At 52.5% G+C, this 21796-nt stretch overlaps 6 protein-coding genes across 6 annotated transcripts; 3 read left to right on the top strand and 3 right to left on the bottom strand.

Annotated features, from left to right (window-relative positions):
* The first annotated feature begins 4306 nt into the window (after nt 1–4306).
* LOC101774993 (neural Wiskott-Aldrich syndrome protein-like) lies at nt 4307–5000 on the top strand. The gene is made up of 2 exons (XM_004966602.1): nt 4307–4555; nt 4851–5000. The coding sequence occupies exons 1-2, from the start codon at nt 4307–4309 to the stop codon at nt 4998–5000; spliced, it is 399 nt and encodes a 132-aa protein (XP_004966659.1).
* Nucleotides 5001–5372: 372 nt separating this feature from the next.
* LOC101754581 lies at nt 5373–8176 on the top strand. The gene is made up of 7 exons (XM_004964544.3): nt 5373–5691; nt 5796–6334; nt 6644–6741; nt 6866–6890; nt 6997–7117; nt 7202–7336; nt 7607–8176. The coding sequence occupies exons 2-7, from the start codon at nt 5836–5838 to the stop codon at nt 7815–7817; spliced, it is 1089 nt and encodes a 362-aa protein (XP_004964601.1). The 5' UTR covers nt 5373–5691; nt 5796–5835; the 3' UTR covers nt 7818–8176.
* Nucleotides 8177–8775: 599 nt separating this feature from the next.
* LOC101754991 (ubiquitin-conjugating enzyme E2 34) lies at nt 8776–12605 on the bottom strand. The gene is made up of 9 exons (XM_004964545.2): nt 12211–12605; nt 12056–12110; nt 10756–10794; nt 10578–10641; nt 10366–10427; nt 10241–10280; nt 9895–9922; nt 9563–9654; nt 8776–9249 (listed from the first exon to the last, which is right to left on the bottom strand). The coding sequence occupies exons 1-9, from the start codon at nt 12265–12267 to the stop codon at nt 8964–8966; spliced, it is 723 nt and encodes a 240-aa protein (XP_004964602.1). The 5' UTR covers nt 12268–12605; the 3' UTR covers nt 8776–8963.
* Nucleotides 12606–14655: 2050 nt separating this feature from the next.
* On the bottom strand, nt 14656–15456 carry LOC101774599 (S-antigen protein-like). The gene has a single exon (XM_004966601.1). It carries the CDS (start codon nt 15454–15456, stop codon nt 14656–14658), a length of 801 nt encoding a protein of 266 aa, XP_004966658.1.
* A 525-nt stretch (nt 15457–15981) lies between these two features.
* LOC101755401 (pectinesterase) lies at nt 15982–19798 on the top strand. The gene is made up of 2 exons (XM_004964546.3): nt 15982–17147; nt 18736–19798. The coding sequence occupies exons 1-2, from the start codon at nt 16046–16048 to the stop codon at nt 19419–19421; spliced, it is 1788 nt and encodes a 595-aa protein (XP_004964603.2). The 5' UTR covers nt 15982–16045; the 3' UTR covers nt 19422–19798.
* Nucleotides 19799–20265: 467 nt separating this feature from the next.
* Nucleotides 20266–21395, bottom strand: LOC101755809. The gene is made up of 3 exons (XM_004964547.3): nt 21028–21395; nt 20792–20916; nt 20266–20655 (listed from the first exon to the last, which is right to left on the bottom strand). The coding sequence occupies exons 1-3, from the start codon at nt 21271–21273 to the stop codon at nt 20550–20552; spliced, it is 477 nt and encodes a 158-aa protein (XP_004964604.1). The 5' UTR covers nt 21274–21395; the 3' UTR covers nt 20266–20549.
* Between the last annotated feature and the right edge of the window lie 401 nt (nt 21396–21796).

The following is a 21796-nucleotide window of genomic DNA, read 5'->3' as shown; positions in this document are numbered from 1 at the left end:
TGGAGCGATCCCTCCAAAAAGAAGGGACCGTGCGGACCCAGACGGCTACCGTGCGCTCCATTTGGCACTCGCCCACGCGCCTCCCTCAGCTCCGTCTGCGCTCGCCCACACACCTTCCTCGATCGCCGAGCGCACCTCCCTCGATTGCCGCCGGTGCGCAAGGAGGTGTCGGCGTCGTCAAGCAGGGAGGAGCCGTTGGCGGGGGAGTGGAGGCCGGCAGGGGCGGCGCGCGGAGGGAGGAGGGTGGGATGGCGGCGCGCGGAGGGAGGTGGCGGCCAGCGGCGCAGGATGGCTGCCGGCGGCGCTGTGGAGGATCAGGTGGCGCGTGGGGCTCGCCGGTGGTCGGGGAGAAGCCGGGGGTGGCTAGGGAAGAAACCGGGGGCGAGGTCGGTCGGGGAGGAGCCGCCGGCAGGGGTGTGACGACCGACCCCGAATCTCTCGAGTTAATCTTAAACTAAGTCCCAAATCCCGTCTCAGCTTTACCGAGTTTAAGTACTCAACCTCCAGTCCGGTCCTGACCCCTGTGACCCGACCCCTTTCCGCTGGCCTCCAGTTCCGACCCCGCCGACCCCAACTCGCCGCCGGATCCTTCTAAGTCTTCCCCCAACACCTTCCTTCAATCTGACCGGTGGGCCCACAACATCTTTCCCAGATCTCCTGGTGCAGACGCACTCGAGTGGCATGCTCGCTTCAGCGCTTTTCCGCCGCGTGGCTCAACTCCTCCGACACCCGCCGCTCCGCCCCGTCGTCGGCCGCGACCAGATGGATTCCCGCGCCCCTTTCCCCAATCGCAGCGGAAGCCCTCTGCAACTTTTTCTGCAGCGCCTCGCTGCTCGCGCCCATCATCACCTCGCCGGACCCCCCCCGGCTGCAAGGCCCAAGGTCTCCCGATTTTTCCGTCGCCCCTTCACAGTCGCGCCGCCCAGGTCCGCGCTACGCGACGATTCCTCCTCCGCCAACCCCGGCCCTGGTCGCGACAGCTCCTTTCCCGCCTTGTCAGTGCTGCGCTCCAACGGTCTGTTGCTTCGCGCTCGCCCGCGCAGCCGCAGCCCACGTGTCTTCTCACCTGAGCAACCTAGCTTCTAGCGCCGTTCCCCCGGTCACTTCCATCAGATCCGCCGAACGACGACGCCTGCCTCCGCCAAAACTCAACCACCGGCAAGTCCACGCCTGCACCGCCCTGTCTCCAGTGCCCAATAGCTGAAGGCATCATCCCCGAAGTCCTGCTCCACCGCCCTCGCCGCTCAATCACCGCCGTGGCAGCGCACTCCATCGCTTCTTTCTGGTCTTCGTGCCGCTCCAACCCTCTCTCTTCCGCGCAACTATAAAAAGGGAATGCCAGAGCTCCGCCGGAGTCCCCTTCGCCATCGCTGCCCTCTTTCTTGCTCCCTGTTCGTGCTCACAGCGCCACCACCAAAATCTGAGGAACTCTCCTCTCCGCTCAAACACCACCTTTCCCCAATCTACCAGCCCCTGCTTTCAGTGCTGCCCAAGAGTTTGCTTGTGATCCACAAGAAGCACCGCCGGACATCCTCGCCGCTGTTCCAAGCCCCTTAGTCCTTCCGCCCAAGCCTTCTCTGTAAGATGAAGGTAGGCTACCGACCCTTGTTCGCTTCGCCCGACCCCTCTTATCCGCCCGACCCCGGTTCCGTCTCGCCCGACCCTATCTGTTCCGCCGACCCTTTTCCGCCTCGCCCGAGGGCTCGGCTGTATCTTTTTCTTTGAACCGAGGGTGTGTGTGTAAAACTTGGGGACCTGTCAGCGTTGAGTCTGAGGACCCCTAGCACACCAAATCCTCTAGATTAAGGGTCAGATCATAAGTTCCTTTCCTCCGACCCTTACCTCTTGACCTCCCTCAACTCCATTGAACCTCCCCACCCTCCTATAACTTGTCGCAAGTTTCTGGGCTCAGACTTGCAAGTATTGCTGTTGAAATAACCGTCTACGCTAACTAATGCATTGCATTCGTGTAGAGCTGCGTCTCGCCGAGGGCTACTACGAGCTGCACCCGGCGCCAGAAGACGACGGTGTAGCTGAGCTCCTGCCCCCAGAAGCCGAAGCTGCCCCAGAAGTCGAGCAGTTCCCTTCCTCTTTGCTCGAAGGCAAGCCCCGGGTGCATGAAACCCCTATGTTCCCAAAACTTGCGCATGCCTTCTGCATCTTGTTCGTGCATTTACGTATAGGAGTTGTTTGCAACCCTAGATATATAACTAGATCCCATGATCTGAACACTAGCTGTTGGACCGAGTAGCTGCTTTGCTTAAATAGGAAGCGGTAAAAGTCGAGTGATTTCCTGTCACTCGCGAGTTGTAGGATTTGGTTGTCTTCCTCCTGTCACAACTATAAGGACGATGGACGGGGCAGGGTTTTGATTAACTTTTTGGTGGACGGTTGATCGCCCCGTCTGTCTATGAAACTTGCTAAGGCCCGACAGTGGTGGTGTTCGTGATCAAGTGTTTGAAAGTACTAACCTCATACTTATTATGGGATGAGGAAGCCGAGTACCGGATTGAACCTAGACGTGAGCGGTCGCCCCATTGTCCTTGGAACGGAGTTTCCCCTGCTAGCTGTCGCACGTGGTGGCAAGTGTGGTCACAGAACGGCAGAGGCCAGGTCTGTGGAACCTTGCACCAAAGGAAATGGGCCCGACACGAGTTAGGGAATTGATGGGGAAGGCCGACACAGGAAGCGACCCTCGGTGGTGCGCGGATGTCGTGAGGTTAGGTTCACCATGCATGGTTAAAGAACTCGAATCGATTCGTCTGCCTCTCACAGTTTGAGACTGCTTGATCGCTATGCTACCCTGAGTAATGATGAAATCTGATGATAACTTGGTCTTGATGATGTTATATACCCTCTGTTTGGTTCTATGTTTGCTTAGAGTAAGTTGCTAACCTAGACCGGATAATGAACTTAGAACCTGAGCTAAAACTTGAAAATAGGAATCTACATAGTACTTTTGGCAAACAAACCCCCTCAGCCCAAGAGCCTTGCATGTCTAGAAAGGTGGAGTAGCTTTACTCCTGTCGGGTAAGTCTTGTTGAGCTTAGTAGCTCAGCCTTGTTGTGGCTTTTTTCTTTTCAGGTGAAGTTGCTGCTCCCGAGTCTTCTTCTGTTGGCACTTGGCCGCCCCAACTCCCTCCGGGTTGGACGGTTGAGTGGGATCCCTCCTCGGACGGCGAGGAGAGGGATCACTGACGTCCTGGCTGGCCTCACCAGAGATGTCCGACCCCGACGAAGTAGCTTTCGCTTGCTGTTTTACCTTCGGTTGTTTTCTTTTGAACCTTGTAAAACTCTGATGTTGGTTTTATGGCCGAACTAAATGGCTAAGTTGTTTAACTCAGTGGACTTGTTGTATTCTCTGGAACCACTCACCTTCGTGTGAGTTTGCTAACTCGGTCCTATTCAAGTGGTTAAATCGGATGAAATCCGACGGCACTTCGTGTTAACTTGGCTAAGGCATGAGTGTCGCATGTTAGGCGACTTAACCATGTTTAATCAAGCTAATCCGAGGTGGATCCACCACAAGGGGCCGGCGCAGCAGCGGCCGGGGAGGATCCGCCGGCAGGGCCCGGTGCACTGGCAAGGAGGAGCCGGGAGGAGGAGGGTCTTGCTGGAAGAAGTCGGGAGGAAGAAGATGCAACGGAGGAAAAAAATAGAAGAGGATGACATGTGGGCCCGCAGATGATAGGTGGGGTCCACAATTAACGGTGTTAAAAGGACATCCATCCCAACCCTCTCAATCTTCTCAACCATACAAAAGACTGGATCGGCTCCAACCCACTCATCCAACACATGAGATGGGTTTACTTCAGCCCATATAAGTGGGTCGCAACCCAACCACTTCGTAAAAAAAAACCAAACAGACCTAAATACTTAGGGGGTGTTTGGCACGGCTCCACTCCGTAACTCCAGCGACTCCAGCAAAAAATCTAGCCAAACACGTCAACTCCAAAACTCCATGGAGCTGTAGTGCAATTGGGGCTGGAGTTTTGGAGCACCCCTTTTGCTGCTCCAAAACGTCCTCTTTTGAACCTCCTCGTGGAGTTGGTGGGTAATTACCCACCACTACCACTGATTACACAAGATAACGTTTCATTCTTTCTTGCCTCGCGCCTCTGTTCCTTCTTCATTCTCGAGTACTCACGCCCGGCCGCGCCTAGGTTGCGCCGACCGCCCCTGCGCCGCCGCCGTAGGCCCTGCCGGCGGCCGGAGACCCGCCGTCCGGCCCCGCCGCAGGCCAGCCGAGCCCCGCCGCCAGCCGCTTTAGCCCCGCCCGGTCGCCTTACCTTCGCCTCCTGCCGCATATGGACGCGCCCCGTCGCTGGTCGTCGCGCCCGCCGCCGAAGGGCGCCGCCGGCTGCAGCGCCCCGCCCCCGAAGCCCGCCGCCGAAGCCCCGCCGCCGAAGCCCGCCGCCGGCCGTCTCGCCCGGCCGTCTCACCCTGCCGCCGAAGCCCGAGGCCGGCCGTCTTGCCCCACCGCTGACGCCCGCCGGTGGCCGCCGCGCCCCACCACCAGCCCCCTGCGCCGGCCGTCGGCGGGACGGCCGCAGCGGGTGGGTGCCCAGGAGAGCGTCGCGAGCTTAGGGCGGCGTCGGCACCCACCGGTCGTCGGGCGCATCGGAGAGGTCCACCGGACGACGATTGGGTCGACGTCGCGGAGGAGTTCTGCGGCCCGGAGGAATCGGTTGTCCTCGTCAGCAGACGCATGGTCCTCCCCAGCGGTGTCACTGGGGTCGACGCCGTGGCGCCCACGCCACCCATCTCCATCGCGAGGCCCGGCGACGCCGTCGCCACCTCCCGCGAAGGCATGCTGCTCTCCAGCCTGTGTTAGCCGGGATCGCGGTCCAGGACGAGAGCCTGGTGGCTCTGGGGGCCAAGATCCTGCAGCAGGTGCTCGTCACGCCGCCGGCCGGGGGCGGCCTCACTAACGACGCGTTCCTCGGCGTGCGGTCCGCGCCCGCCGACATCCGCAGCATCTTCCCCATCGGGAAGCTCTAGTATGCTCCGGTATCTTCCCAGATACGCGTAGTGCGAAAACTATCCGGTGCGAAAACTATCTAGGGGAAGAAGAAGAGATGGGATAGCAAGGATGACAAGTGGGGCCTGAATTGGAGGGTAACAATGGCAATTCACACTGAAATCGGTCTTTTTTGGAGCTGAGAGCACCCATCTAGGCAAACACCCCATTTTATTTATGGAGTTCTAGAGTGGAGCTGGCTCCACCTGAAGTTCTGGAGTGGAGCAGCTCCACCCGAAGTTGGAGGGGCCTTAGACTCTAAATACTTGCAACGGTGTGGACTTCTTCGAAAAAGCCACAACCCCTATGATGAGCGCCGCTCCCTTTCCCGAAAAAGAGGCGGCCCACCACCACCGTCACTCCACGTACACAAAAAATCGCACACCAATTCCCAAACCCTAGAGAAATACTAAAAGCGAAGAACGAGAAAAAGGGACAAAAATACTAGAGGCAACCAAGAAATCCGCTTTGCCATCTCCTTTCCGCATATACCCCGAGATTTTCCACACGAAATTTCCCCAGGCTTTTCCCTCGCCGCGATCTCGCTTGAAAGAGATGCCCCAGATCACAAGAACGGTGTGAGGACTGAGGAGAGGGAGGGACCGAGGCGCCGACCTCGCGCCGGGGGTTTCGATTCGTCCTCATCCCTGAATCCTGATCTCGCGTGTTCAGGCAAGCGATTCCGCCGGCGATTGCATCTGGCTTTGTTTCTTTTCTCCTCCTTTTTCTCGGTTGGGCTGTGACGGAATCTGATTTGCCGAATGCGAGGCGTGCAGGTTTCTTGGGCTGGCCGGGGGAAGGAATGCTGGTGGCGACATGCTAAGCCGCGGAGCCGTGCGGTCGCTGTTGGATCGTCTCCGGCCACCACCTCGGGGGTGGAAGCAGAACCCTAGCCCCGCCATGCCGCCGGCCGCCGTCAACCGCCCCTGCCTCTGCAGGTGCAGCCATTCCGTTGCGCACAACGAGGGTCGCGCGACGCCGCTGGGGAAGATGGGGTTCCTTAATCTAGCGGGCGGGCGGAGGTTTGCGCCGAGCGGCGCGCTCAGCTTGAAGGGGTGCCTGGGGTGGCAGGACGGCGGCAGCGGCGGCGGCGGGTTCAAGAGGAGGGTCGACGGGGAGGCGGCGGGGTTCAAGGCGCAGGTGCTCACCAGGCAGCGGCAGCTGATGCGCGATCCGGAGGTCCTGCCGCTGGAGGAGGCGGCCGCCAGCGCGAAGACCCTGAGCGGGAACGGCGCGTGCCGGCGAGGGAAGCCGCTGGGGTTCCCGGAGCAGGCTGTGGCGGCTAAGATGGTGGTTGCTGTTGATGTGGATGAAGGTACTGTGAAATCTATCTCAAGTGCAAGTCTGCTCATCTCTGAAACCTCACTTTTGGGTAGCTGATTATCCCTGCTGGTTGCATTACTGGTTCCTGTTTGAGTTGTTGCCAATGTGGTGGTTAGTCTAGAACCAAATAATGAACTGAACAATCTTGGCCAAAACATACATGTAGTCATGACCACAACTTATAATATCACAATATTGTCCCCTCATGCCTTGTCTTGTACAGGTCAAGGGAGTAACGTCACTTGTGTTTTTCTTATAATTGATCCTTCCTTACCACTTTGTTTGCTGTATCTTGTTGCAGTTCTTGGAAGCTTTCTTGCAGCACTGAACAAATTTATCGCTGATCGTTATTCTTGGAATCACACAGTATCTGAATACCATGTGTACGAGTTCTTTAGGGTGAGTAATAGTATGCACTCCGACCTTCCGTAAAAGATATTCAAATCCATTAGTTAGTCGTATTTCCATTTCAGTTTTCTCCACCAGGGAGTTCTAATATGTTTTTTTTTTTCAATCTATCCAGATATGGAACTGTTCTCGAGAAAGAGGTATATCCTGATGCTACTTACCTTTATTTCATTTTGAATTACATCTATTGTCGTTTTAACTATACAATTCACCATATGAAATCAAGCACTGCTCTGAACACTGCAGCTAATTTTCTTGTCCATGAGTTCTTCACAACTCATTACTTCCAAGATGGTATACAACCCATCCCTGGGGCTCGAGATGCTCTCCAAAACCTTTCTTCTTTCTGTAGCTTGTCAGTAGTAACGTAAGTCCTTCATAAGATTTGAGAGATACGTTCAATTTGCCTTGCCTTATATGAGTTTACCTAATGGTGTCCTTCTCTGAAAAGATCTCGGCAGGATGCAATTAAGAGTCACACGTTAGATTGGATCGAGAGGTATTATCCAGGCTTATTTGAGCAGATACATTTCGGTAATCATTTCGCTTTGGAGGGTCAGTCAAGACCAAAATCAGAGATTTGCAGGTAAAACACTGGCTCACTGAGGGAGGGTAGTTTTCTCAATCATGTTAGAGACTGTAGTAGCATTGTAATCCGGCTCCACATACACTAAAAGAACAGCAATGATTAGAACTGTGGCAGGCTTGTCCCTTTTTGCATTTCTGTTTAGATTATTTTTGAGGCAGCATGCCTCAACAGTATTTTGCATATCTTGTCTGATCAGAACTGTTAAACCATTTAGTTGTTTCTGCTCATAAGACTTAACTTGTTTGCTATGGCAATTCCTCCTTGCAGATCTTTTGGCGCTCAGGTTTTAATAGATGACAACCCAAGATATGCTATGGAGTGTGCTAATGATGGCATGAGGGTTTTGCTCTTCGATTATGATAACTCATACCCTTGGTGCAAAACTGGAGTTGACGAGTCGCATCCGCTGGTGACCAAGGTCCACAACTGGGAAGAAGTGGAGGAGAAACTTCTTTCTTGGGTAGTAACTGAGAGCTGACATTCTTTTCTGGTGTGAGAAGCACTGTTTGAGATCAACAAGTGCTTCCTATTGCTTGATTTATGAAGAAACATGTTAGGGGTGAATACAACTTTATTTCCGATACTCAAAGATGTCAGCGCAAACTAGGACATTTCTTATCTTTAGTAAGGGACTGGCGAGTGAACATCGCTACATGCTGGTTGAGGCAAACCAGTTTAGCATTGCCCTGGGTCAAGCAAAGCATAGACGCTTCTGTTGGCAAAGATCGGGTTCTTCCATCCTTTTGCCCTAAGCTGGGTGTAGAATGTATATATTGACATTGCCATATGGCTAAGATGAATTGAGATGCTAATAATGAACCATCCCCATGCTGTCTAGATCGAATGCATTGAAGGTAGTAGGTGCAATGTCGATGAAGTCTCATTCCTTTATGTTGAATGATGAAACGTTCTTTTATAACCTTGATGAAACGTTACTTCAATTGTGGCGTCCAACCTGATTCTGGGTTGTGGTTGGAAACATAGTTTTAGGTCGCTTTGCTGTGCTGGTCCCATTAATGATGTTTGTTGAGATTTGTCATGGTGTTAGTGAGAAGCTATCTAGCTTGAAATTAGACCACATGGTGAATGTATGAGTGAAATAATCTAGGACAGGAATCGCTCACCGAAAAAGGTCGTGCGACGCCACAACAACCCGCGGTGGCGCATACAAATTACTTCATTCATTTCAAATTATAATTCAGTACCAAATAAATACAGTATCAAAACACGTTTTATGGTGGATTTAATAATGAAACAAATGAAGCTAATTTTATGTTGTAAATGTTGGTCTCTTGTAAGCTCAAAAAGTAAGAAAGTTTGGCTTGGAACAAATACAAAATTGCAGATCCAGAGCAAGTAATGCAAATTTAGGACGAGACAATGACTTATTTTAAGTTAGCACGACAGCTAGTGAGGACGCAAGAAAAGGAAGAAAATAAACAGAAGAAAGAAAATGAGCGACCTTCTGATGCTGCTTGTCAAGAGTGAGAATACGGTTCTACAGATTTACCATCACATGTTCACCGACATGACTCCAAGAGGACAATTGAGTCACACAAACCAATGGAAAACTATACAAAATTATGCCCCGGTATCACACTTTTCTCATAGTCCTTTATTATTGTCAAAGTTGCATTAGGGGCAAGGCCATCACGGCACCAAAAACTGAAAACATGACCAGCACCATCCAGAAGGGCACTGCCTTCTTCTGGTTCTTCTCGCGGTGCGCCTCTGCCACTGGCTGTGCTCTATTGGCAACAACTGGAGCTTGCTGGACTGCAGGAGATGGAGCAGGTGCAGCAGGATTCTCCCGGGGCTCCGATTCTGCAGCTGTATTCTCCAATTGTTGCTGTTGGTTGTACTTCTCAACGTACTCTGGGAACAGCTTCCTGAAGTGTGGGCAGTTTTTGCTGCAAAGAGAAGCACTTATATGAATAGGACAAATAGTACTTATGAGCAAATGAATGCCAGTATCTAAAAGTTAGATATACAAGTGGCGTGATAGTTTAACAATTTAATAAGGAACCTAACAGTCAATGTGAGTTCCTTGCACTTGGAAAACACAGCATCCTGACCAAATTAAGTCGTTACTTTCATGTAAAAGTAAATTTCCAACAGGATCTGTTCAGCCCTGTTTCTAAAGGGGTAGTTTGTAAAAAATATTTTCAGTTCTACAATAAGAGCACGATCAGAATGAATTAGCATTTAAATAAATTAATCTACCTCTCGCAATTGTATGCAAGGGAAGCTTTTGCTAAGCGCCTCTTTTCTGCATCTGAAGTCTTGATGCTTCCAGTTGTCAGAGCATCATCCATCTGAAATTACAAGAATTATCGATATTGAGAAATAAAACCTCAAACCAAGGGAGTTCTTGCAAGAGAAATGCCAAGCATCATTTGCAATAATGTTGGGCAGTCACCATTAAATTGCTAGCCCTGATCAACAAGTAACCTTATAACATGGCAAGATCTCTATGTGCGCTAGAAATTCTGATTGAAATTAGATATTCTTTTTTGGTAAGGCTAACCCATAATGGCGTGCAAGGAACAACTTACCATGAATGACAGGAGCCCAGTAAGAATGCTGCAGCACAAAGTTTTACATGTCAGATCAACAAAGGAAAGAAAATGCAAACAGTTTGAACTGAAAAACATAGATGACTCATAGTGAAAAGTGATCTGGGACAGCAGAACTAAACCTCGATTTACCATTTCAAGTTCCCCCATCTCATGGCAAAAAGAAGTTGAAATAATTACAGACTACCACAGAGCACATTTGAATAGCAGTTGTTAAAGAGTTTGTACACTGTACAGTAGCTGAAACATGAAAAGCATGCTCTGGGTTCCAAAAACGCATCACACGTGTAAAAAGCTAAAAAGCTAGTTATCAGTATGTGCATACCTTGCTACAGACCACATTGGATTCCAAGACTCAGGATGAACTGCAAAGCATAGTAATAATGAGTATTATTTCATACCTAATGTGATGCAAAAGCAACTATAATCCAGAAACAGTTCAGAACTTACAGTCACTCATTGACAGGCATATTCTTTTGTGTGGCGCAAACCTACCGCTAGGGGTTGTCATGCTGAACAATGAAATGAGTTAGAAACAAAAACAGAATAATTAACATTTGCATTAATTATATATCTATAAAAGTTTCTAGCTACAGTTTTCCCTCACACCCTAATAAGAAGCACCATGTCATTAAAACACAATTCATTAAATGTTTCTGCACCTGATACTTGGAGGTTTAAAAGGATAATCTGGTGGAAATTTAAGTTTCCCATAGTAATATCCACCTGCAAGGGAAAAATTGGAACATGAAAACATCGTTAGAGATTAAGTAATGAAACAAATATCGGATAAAGTAGATAATATAAAGAAAATGCTGTACAGTATTGCATGATCTCTACCTTCAAAGGGTGTGCCTTTACTTCCTTCAAGAACATAGTCTGGCATACAAAGTAAAGAAAGCACATAAGTTGGTACCAATATATAGCCTTGAAAGTAAGCAAAAAGATTGGCATTGCATTAGGAACAAGCATGATAAATACAATCTGAGGCACCATATGGATTTGGACTATACTAAAAACTGCACATAAGCATCAGCAGTTGTAATCTATGAGTTGTCAATGGTGCTCAACTAGTCATTAGTAAATTTAACCAAGAACATATCTCATCTATTACTATTTGACAGGTTGGTGCACATAATTAGCAGGAACCTTTTTCAGCATGTATAGCGCTGGCCATTACTATTGCACTAGATAATTGCAGTTATGTCAATGCAAATCCTGACGCTGACCAATATATAAATATAAACAAACATATGGGGGTCCAGAGCCATGTACCATAAGCAGAAAAAGCAATATTTCCATGAAGAGACGAGACAATGGCGCAGCTAAATCAGATATTCCAATGATTGTTAAACAAATATCTAGCAAATGCATCAAAAATATGTATTGGACATCCAGCATGCCAGGTGACAAACTCTATGCGCATGCCCTTGGGCAAAACAAAGCAAAGATCAATCACATAACTGTTCCCTATTTGCAGAGCATTTAAGTCACACGCAAAATGACCAACCCTTACAACCAGTAGGAACATTTGAATCTTGCTAATGTGCAGTAATGTCAAGAGCTAGTCCATATAAGTTAACAGTAAGCGGTAAAGCAATGTTCTAAATTCTAGAGCTTAACTAGATGCCAAGCAGTAGGCTAGCACCCTATGGGCAAAGACCTTAGCCTGCCTCTCCTACTACGAGCTTAAAGAAGGTTGAGCGTATCAACTGATTTTCAGGGAATCAGCAAAACAAATCAATCCTGACAGGAACTACCGCTTATCATATGCTCATACTCTGTTCAACACACTACGCACAACTAAGGCTCACATCCCATGATTCAAAATTTTAACCATAAATTGCTACGAGTATGTCATGCAATGCGCAGAGCAATCCCATGTATACAGAAACATCCAAAAACTGATTGCTACCACAACATGAACCCGTATGCGACATGCTTTTCGCCTACACCATCGCTTCCGACAAAACCAAGCTCAAAAAGTGCTTGCTACCACAACATGAACCGTAAGCGATATGCGTTTCGCATACACCACCGCTTCCGACAACATAAAGTGTAATAACAGCCAGTTCACTCCGAACATTAACGACCGAAAAAGGCCCCAAATCTACTGGTAGGGTCAGGGGAGGCTACTTACGCCACTCCAATATGTCGTTGGGCAGCGGGCGAGCCACGATCTGCGGCGGCGGCTCCTGCAACCCAGCGAAACCAAAACCCGTCAGAAATCGAGCCACGGCACAGCCCAATCGGACCCATCCCAGCCAATCGACCCCCAATCCAACCGGAGCTCACCTTGCAGAGCGCGTGGTACTCCTTCTGGAGCCGCTTGAGGCAGCCCTTCTCCGCCATGGCAAAACCCTACCCGCCCGCCCGCCCACACGGAGACCGCGCCCGCGCCCGCCGAAACCCTAGCGCAATCCTCCCGCCCGCACGCGGCTGCTCAATTGGGGATCCACAGCTCCGCACGGGGATCCAATCAAACCAGAAACAGCCTGTGCCGCGGCTGATCGGGAGGGGCCAATCGAGCTAGGTAATCGAATCGGGGGCAGCGCGGGAGCGGATTTGGTGGGATCGGGCGGCGGGAAGGGGGAGGGGATCGGGAGCGGATCGGCGGCCGCGTTCCCCGGTGCGAGGGGAGAAAGCAAAGCAAATCCAAGCCAAGGGTGGTGGTCTAATGGGGTGGGGAATTTTTAATTCCTCCAGCGGATTCTTAATGGCGCGTGATCTGCTTGGAGATTCGTGCGGTGCGGCGTAGCTGGTCTGGCCGGCTGCAGCAGTCAGCCCGCCGACGGAGCGGACGCTAGGTGCACGCGGTCTATGCGTAGGACTCCCGTTTGGTTTTTTCGTGTGTTACTCTCCAACCAAATTACTATTCGTTTTAATTTTTTTTTACTCTCCAACCAAATTACTATTCGTTTTGACTTTTTTTTACTCTCCAACGGGAGTAAAAAGCTACTGAAGGCGTTCCCGCGTGAAAGAAAATAAATTTTGGATTTTTTTAAAAAAAGAGAGACATCTCTACTTGTATCCAAAGCAAATGAGTTTTACAGGACTAAAAAGTAGGGTTCAAGACTGAAATTTGAAGGTAATGTGAATGTGTTAGCTGATGCCACGTGGAATTTAACAAGGTACAAACTCCTAGGACTTTGTTGATGCATTATCTTCCAACTCAAATAATCGTGCACTATGGTACGAAACCAATTGATATGAGCTTGCTAAAACCTGTTGTTGCCTGACCGAATAAATCAAACATCCAAAAACAAAATCCACACCCAACTAATGAACATGCGTTACCCGTAAGGCCGTAACACATCATACATGTGTTTTACAAATATCGTTTTGCATAAGAATATTACTTAGTTTTGTACTTATAATAAGGGGGTGTTTGGCAGCACTCCACCTTTTAGAAATCAGCTCCACTCCACCAGCTTCACACTTTTGCAGCTCCAGAAAAATATGGAGTTGTTGAACGTGTTTGGCATATTGTTGTGCTCCAGCTCCAGGAATATGAGTTTTTGGTGGGAATGTTCTATTTTGCCCTTGGTGGTTGGATCGGTTGAGTTTTTAGCATTGTTTACATTTTTCCCCCGCTGCTACAGTAACCACGCTGCTACAGTAACCGGGCCGTCAGTACCGTTCGTGGTGTTTTTGAGTTTTTTTTTCCAAGTCGTTAAATCGGTCTTCAACTTATCCCACTTGTTCTTCATTTGCCGCGTGGTCAAACGAATTGCAGTGAGGTTGAAAAATTCATTGCTGACCTCATCATAGCCTACTGAGTTCAAATGAGTGTTCGGTCTATTCCCTTTCTTAACTTGTTTGGCAAACAACGAACATATGATCGTCGTGTTTGCATCAGTCTATTCAATTGAATCACCCTGAATAACATATGACAGTCCATCGAAGTGCAAGCATTCAAAGTAATCTGACCTCGTTGATAAAACCACAATTGTTATTCAGGAGAGTTTAGCATGCACCACATGATGCCTAGGAAGTACGAACACCATTGCAAACTTTGCGCACTAAAAGGTTTGTAGCTAGATAGATAGATACTAGGCACACGGTAAATCAAAACTATTTATCTTTGCTATATTTTATTTATTTGATTTTTCGTGTATGTCTAAGGATCATACAAGGTTTGTAACTATTTATTTTAACTAACTCGTCCCTCACAACCATAGTGAAAAAACTGCTGGCCTGTTCGGCCCTTGTGACCTGTGCGGCTTGTTTAACCTTTCATGTGTCTAAGGATCATATATTTTCAGCTACTAAGGGATAATAAGCATGCATCTTTCCCATGAAAAAGAGAACGAGAGCTTCAGAAATTTTTTTCCATAGGTGACAAAATTTCAGGATTTATCATTTTGACCCATTCATGTAAAATTCAAAAATATTCTGATTCTTCGTCATGGCACTACAGCAAGCCAGCTAGTATCTATACTATCAGAACTAAATGCACGACGTGTAAAATCTTCCTAGACAATCTCAAAGCCACTGATAAATTTATATACATCTAAAACAACACTACTCGAAGCTTGACCTAATTGAGAACACTCCATTACCGTGTCAGGAGCGTTTCTCTTTGATGCCTTCTCGCTGCCATGCCCGGCGCCACGGCCACGGCCGCCACCCTGGCCAACACGGCCACGGCCTTGGCCGCCACCCCTGAAATTGCCAACACGGTCACGACCTCGTCCGCAGACGGCCAGACCTTGGTCACCATCATCCTCGGCCCCGAAATCACCCCTGGACGGATCTTGCTCCATGCCTGATGCCTCTCTCGTCGCGCCGGTCACGCCACCCACAACGGCCGGGCCGCCCCTCGGCGCGGCGGCCAGACCGGCGGCGGCTGCCCGCGGCGCGCCGCCCAGGCCGGCGGGGGCTGCCAGCGGCGCGCCGCCTAGCCCGACGGGTGCCGCCCGTGACGTGCTGCCCAGGCTGGCGGGGTCCGCCCGCGGCGCGGCGGCCAGGCCGGCGGGAGCCGCCCGTGAGGCGCCGCCCAGGCTGGCGGGGTCCGCCCGCGGCGCGGCGGCCAGGCCGGCGGGTGCCGCCCAGGCCGACGGGTGCCACCCGCGACGCGCTGCCTCGGCTGGCGGGGTCCGCCCGCGGCGCGCCGCTCAGGCCGGCGGGTGCCGCCCGCGAGGCGCCGCTCAGGCCGGCGGGTGCCGCCCGCGAGGCGCCGCTCAGGCCGGCGGGTGCCGCCCGCGACGCGCTGCCCAGGCTGGCGGGGTCCGCCCGCGGCGCGGCGGCCAGGTCGGCGGGTGCCGCCCGCGAGGCGCCGCTCAGGCCGGCGGGTGCCGCCCGCGACGCGCTGCCCAGGCTGGCGGGGTCCGCCCGCGGCGCGGCGGCCAGGTCGGCGGGTGCCGCCCGCGATGCGACGCCTAGCCCGGCAGGGGCCGCCCGCGGCGCGCCGCCCAGGTCGGCGGGCCCTTCCATCTCCGCAGCGCCTAGGCCGGTGGGAGGCTCCCTCGGCGCGGCGCCCAGGCCGGCGGGCGTCTCCCTCGCCGCGCCGCCCAGTCCGGCGCCTCCGTCCCCGTCCATCTCGCCGGAAGAGCGCCGGCGGCGGTCGGCGGATCGGCGGAGGCTATGGGCTCGGGCGCAGCAGATGAGTAGCGGATGGGTCTGCTCTTCTATTTTCTTTTGATCGGAATCGAAGGGGTACTGTGTAACGGATGGCATGGTGGGTAAATAACTACGAACCCCACGACGAGGTCTGTATTCAAGGTTTTTGGAGCACCCCTTGAGGTACTCCACCAAAAACGTGGATCTACCCCCCTGCTCCACGTTTTTCCTGGAGCCGGATTTGCTGGAGCCGAACGCGTTTGGATGCGATTTTTTTGGAGTTGGTGGAGTGGAGTGATTTTTGGTGAAGTGAAGTGCTCCCAAACAGGCACTAGTCTCTCGTAGAATCCTAACATTTCCGATTCTGCTTCCAAACCCAGGTACGTTTATATCCAAAATCTGCTATTCTTATGTTCCTAGAGAAAAACTATCTGAATGGTCCTTACCAAAGGGACCTTATTGTTATTAGATGGGTCATATAGTTCCCAAATCCCAACCTTATATGTACTTCGTATATCTTGGATGTTTTCTCTCACACTTCCACGCCACACACTCACTGTCCACGACCATGGCGGCCGTCTCGCTCTCGCCGCCGCTCCTCCTCCTCGCAGTCCTCCTCCTCACCACCGCCGGCACAACCCAATGCCACGGGCACAAGCGCCACCACCACCATACCGACCGAACCAGGAGGCCCAACAAGGCTGCCGCCGCGGACGCCAGCCCGCCGGCCGACACCGCCCACCACGCCATCTGCCACAAGACCCCGCACCCGGTCTCATGCCTCGCCGCCGTGGCCTCGCACCCGGACGCCGTCGCCGTCGCCAGCGCGAAGGCAGTCGAGGCGTCCGCTGTTTCCGTACAGCTCCTCCCGCCGAACTTGCTCTCCGTCGTGCTCGCCTCCCTCCGCGGCGCGGCCTCCGCGCTCTCCTCGCTCTCCCCCGCTATCTCCACGCTCTCCGCGCCCGCCGGCGGCGCCTCCCTCCGGCGCGGCGCCGCGCAGGACTGCCAGGAGCTCCACGCCGGCTCGCTGTCCTCGCTCTCGCGCTCCGCCTCGCTGCTCGCGGCGCCCGGAAACGAGGAGGGCCTCCCCGCCGTGCGGGCGCACCTCGCGGCCGCGCTCGCCAACAAGGCCACCTGCCTCGACGGTCTCGCCGGCGCGTCGTCCGGCCCGGGGGTGGCCGGCCTCCTCGCGTCCCTCGACGGCGCCTACGAGCACGTCTCCAACTCGCTCGCCCTCGTCGCCCGGGGGGCCGGCGGCGGCTTGTCGGTCGCTGGGTTCGCCAACGCCGTGGCCAAGGTAATTCACCACCGGCATCTGCTCCAGGACGACGACGACTACGATGACAACGGCGACAGCGGGGACGATGACAGCAGCAGCAACGGCGACGGCGACGGTGGGAACGCGGACCGGCCGGCGGTGACGGTGATCACGGTGGCGAAGGACGGGACGGGGAACTTCCGGACGGTGGGGGAGGCGGTGGCGGCGGCGCCGAACAACAGCCGGACGAGGACGGTGATCCGGGTGAAGGCCGGGACGTACGAGGAGAACGTGGAGGTGCCGCCGTACAAGACGAACATCGCCCTCGTCGGCGACGGCCGCGGAGCGACGGTCATCACCGGCAGCCGCAGCGCCGGCGGCGGCTGGACCACCTTCCGCACGGCCACCTTCGGTAATCCAACTTCATCAAACATCCTAGCTAGCGCTTTTTTATCACATTTTACATGCACCGAGATTCACCTCGCGATCGATCGAGTCGCGAATTCCGAAGCGTCTCTTGGTAGTATACTAAGTTTGCTGCTGCGCACTGCGACAGTGCCGTCAGTCACCGGCGCCGGCGGCACAGCAGCTACATTGCAAACGCCCCGTGAACTTTGTTGCGATGCACGCATGGCGTCTCTGCGATGCATGGTCGACGCGTCAGTGTGACGACATGTGGTCTTCAGACTGCTAGATAATGCGAGTAAATTATAGGAATGGTCTTCCATGGATCATGACCAGATTAGGGATGGGATCTAACATCGGGTTCCTTTGGGAACCTTGAACCCCGAGGGAATCCCGTTGTTGTCCCGAGGCTTGAAGCCCGCGCGGAGAACTAGCCACAGGCCAAGTTACCCCGTCATTTGGGAGAACACGAGATGGGGGCGCCTAACCCGATTCGCAAGTTTTTCACGTGACGAGCCCTCTCCACCTCGAGGATCCGGACGGTGCTTCTCTGAGCGTCTTTGCGACCGAAGCGATGCGAGGGAGCTAGCGCCACTCGTCGCCGCTCCGCCTCCGTCCGGGTGCTGTAACCCAGCCTCCGTTTAGGCGCCACCGCTCCTCCGCCTTCCCGCCGCCGGCCAACTCCTGCCACCTCCATCCAATGACCGGCGCTCCCACCTCCGTCACATCCCCAGCTACCCCTCTACCAATCCTTTGCCTCCGTCGTGCCTTCCTCCGCCGGGGATTGGAGATCCCGCGACCCGCCATGACCGCTGCCGCCCTGAGCACCCGCCGGCCTAATCCTCTGGCCGTGCACCATTGCTGCCCAATAGCCCGCACCCCCACATCCTTCACCTCACCTACCACCTCCTCGACGTCACTGGAGGCCCAACCGAGCTCCTCCCTGCTGGGGATTCGAGTTCCATGGCCGCCCGAGCCGTCGGCCCGCCATGGTCGCTCTCCCGTGGAGCACCACTGTCCCAGCCATTCCCGATGCAACAAACCGCGCAAATAGAACACCGTTGAGCTCACAAAAATATAGAACAGGTGATTGACTGGCTGGACCTGTCCCTTGCAGACCTCCTCCATCTCCCAAACAGTGGCAGGTGGTGGGGATTAACTAGTAACCGGCTTCCAAATTAGCCCCTAAGTCTGATAGTGACAGAGGATTTAGATCGATGTGGGAGCAGGGTTGCATGCATGGGTCCGGCTCCAGAGAGGTTGAGTCAGATATTTCTCCTAACAGATCACGTGAACATGTGGTGCCGTCGCTCCTAGTCCATCGTTCGGTTCGGTTGGCGAGACCGAGACGTGCTCATGGGTCATAGCCATGCTGACCTTTATCGCCGAGGCTAAGAGGCATGGCTATCACTCGCCCATTCGATTAGACAACGAGTCGCTGACAAAACAGCTCTCCTTTTGGCCATGCATGTCCACGAGCGCCGGCACCGGCGCAGACCGACGGAATCACCGAATAGGACTAGCGCTCCGTGCCATCGTGTTCGGCTGCTCGCTACGCGAAGCTAACGCCAAAAATGTGCATGTGATCCTGGCAGGCGTGTCCGGCGAGGGCTTCCTGGCGCGCGACGTCACGTTCCGCAACACGGCGGGCGCGGCCGGTGGGCAGGCGGTGGCGCTGCGGGTGGGCGCGGACCTCGCCGCCTTCTACCGCTGCGGCGTGGAGGCGCACCAGGACGCGCTGTATGCGCACTCCTTCCGCCAGTTCTACCGCGAGTGCGCCGTCGCCGGCACCGTCGACGCCGTCTTCGGCGACGCCGCCGCCGTGCTGCAGGGCTGCGCCCTCCTCGCCAGGGCGCCGCTCCCCGGCCAGTTCGTCGTGCTCACCGCGCAGGGGCGCGGCGACCCCAACGAGGACACCGGCATCGCCCTGCACAACTGCACGGTCTCGGCCGCCGCCTCCATGCCCGCCGGCACGCGCACGTTCCTGGGCCGGCCGTGGGGCGCCTACGCGCGCGCCGTGGTGATGGACTCCTACCTGGGCCAGATCGTGGACCGGGAAGGGTGGGCCGAGTGGCCCGGCGCGGAGCCCGGCCGCGGCGACACCGTGTTCTTCGGCGAGTACGGGAACGGCGGGCCGGGCGCGGACACGGAGGGGCGGGTGGGCTGGGCCGGCGTGCGCCAGATGGACTACGACGAGGCGGCCCAGTTCGCCGTCGAGAACTTCATCTACGGCGACGAGTGGCTCGGCGCCACCTCCTTCCCCTACGACGACGACGTCTGATTAACCTTGCTCTGTAAAATCTCAAGAACGCAGCGGTTAGTCACAAAGTTACTGTGTGCGCTATGCGTATCCATCAGTCTTTAGTAAGTTTTCCTTGTGTTTTTTGTCTAGTGGAATTGGAATGGATTCCTGTTCAGAGCTGGAATGTTTTCTTCTGTTGGGAGAGCATCACTCTCATTTGGGAATTCAACTGTAAAGTTTTCATGCCCTGTTCTGCTTGCAGCTTATGATTCCCATAGGATAGGAATGAACATGTGGTTTTGCATCTTCCATTCAGGAAGGCCATGGCCATGTCTGGAACTCGTGAAAACTTTCTGAACCAGACTGCTGAACTGTGTACTCTTGAAATCCTATCTTCCAAACAGGATTTAGTTATACGTTCCTGCATAATTTTCCAAATTCTAATGACTAAACGATGGAATTCCTGCAAGTATAGAAAGCCTAATCTTCAGTAAAGTCAAGAAGGCTTTCACTTGAGACTGATAATTGATGCTGACAAGGTATGAAGGGATAATGAGATGGCCCGCCGATGTCTCCAACGATGGCGACATCCACGAAGCCTCCAGCTTCAGACTCACATGGGCCCATGAGGGTCTGGCATTAACAAAGGACAGAAAAATTCTGGCCATGAACCAACATCAAACACCATTCTTTCAAGTAATTTATTTCCTGCTTGTGTGTTTCCAACTTCCCATCAATTAGCGAATGTTGTTGCCGGCTGAAGCCAGAAACGCATCGGTACAAGGAGCTAATCACAGCCAGATGAGCAACAGAGGTCAAAAATTGCAGTGAATCGAAACTGTATTCCTGCAATCCATCAAACTTGTTGCCTATGGCATTCCCTGATCAGATATTGAGGTCTCCTTTCCTCACTTTATATGCATACGGAGTTATGCTATAAACGTTCTAATACTTGCAGAAAGTGATTATGTACAAACAATTAAGTCTGCTTTCAGCAGTACATTGCTGAGAACAATATCATTTCTACTTCTTTTTATATAAAACCCAAAACTCTGAACATAATCTGACGAGCTACTATCAGTAACTAAGTGCAACACCTTGCATACATGCAGTTATTCTTTTATAGCATCATTTGACACAATTATGCCTATATGATTAGTTACATGCTCAGAGATTCCTCTTCTGATCATCCTTGAGCTGAAGAACATCGACATCCTCAAAAACCTGAAGCGTCGCCAGCTGGATGAAATCAGTGACCTGAATTCCCACAGGCCTGCAGTTTCAGAAATCACAGCATGAGGATCATTTGTATCAGAACAAAGATTCAACCGTATCAGAGAACAGATCACCCTTTTTCTCATTCTTGCCAACACGCCAAGAACCAAGATGCAGAATATTCAGATGCTCACCATGGGAAGCAGGCCTTCTCCGGCAACCGGATTCCGAGCCTGGGGCCTTCGTCATACCCTTCGCAGATCATCTCCCCGTTGTCATCTCTGTAGCAGATGATCCCTCTCAATTGATCCTCATAAACCTACCAATTACAGGACCAGATTAGAACAAGATCAAACCACTACGCATACCTCCTTGATCATGTATCCCTGCATGTCAAATTTTCAATGAAGAACTGCTGCGACACGCATACCTTCTTCTTGTCTGTCACAGCAGTAAAGGAGAGGTTTGATGAAGAACTGCTGCCATGAGCAGAGGTGCTGAACCTGAAGGCCGACTTCCTTGTGCCAGACCATGGGCTGATCATGGCCATGGAGGAGGAGGTGGAAGAAGGGTGATGATGGCAAGGCATCCTGGCTGCCATTTTGGTTTCTAGTGAGGAAAGGAAGGTGTTCACCAAACTACAAATGGGGCCTCCACTAGGCTGAGAAGAATACATATATAGAAGATGGACATGGCAGCACCTACAACTGCCATTTTATTGTAGGACTCAAACAAGGAAGGTGTTGGTACTTGGCAGCACATAATTGTTGATGGAAGAGGAGCAGGGTGGAGATGTCAATCATATGTGGGAAAAGGCCAAAGCTGTCAATTATTTTGGTTACAGGTTAGGCTTGGTGCACCCCGAGGGTTGGGTTGCTGCTGGCCTGTTCATGTCAAAGGAAATAGCATCTTTTACAAGTAAATATGCATACAGAAAAGGCACATTAAGGGCTTGATTTGAATGCATCTACTGTTCCATTACTATTATCAATACTTTATAACTACCTGGATATTTTCTGCTATTTATTTCATTTCGAATATACTACCTTCACTAAGTGTAAGTCTATTTTTCTTAATTCTAAGTCAATTTTTTAATTTGACAATTAGTATCCCCTCCAATCACAAATATATATAGTTTTAGGTTTGTCCTACTCCTAAGTCTAACTTTTTAAACTTGGACCATTAGCTGCGGTTTAGCA

Source organism: Setaria italica, chromosome IV (assembly GCF_000263155.2).
Source record: "Setaria italica strain Yugu1 chromosome IV, Setaria_italica_v2.0, whole genome shotgun sequence".
Taxonomy (NCBI): Eukaryota; Viridiplantae; Streptophyta; class Magnoliopsida; order Poales; family Poaceae; genus Setaria; species Setaria italica.
Note: the sequence above shows the minus strand (reverse complement) of the source record. Positions and strands in the feature narration are given on the sequence as shown.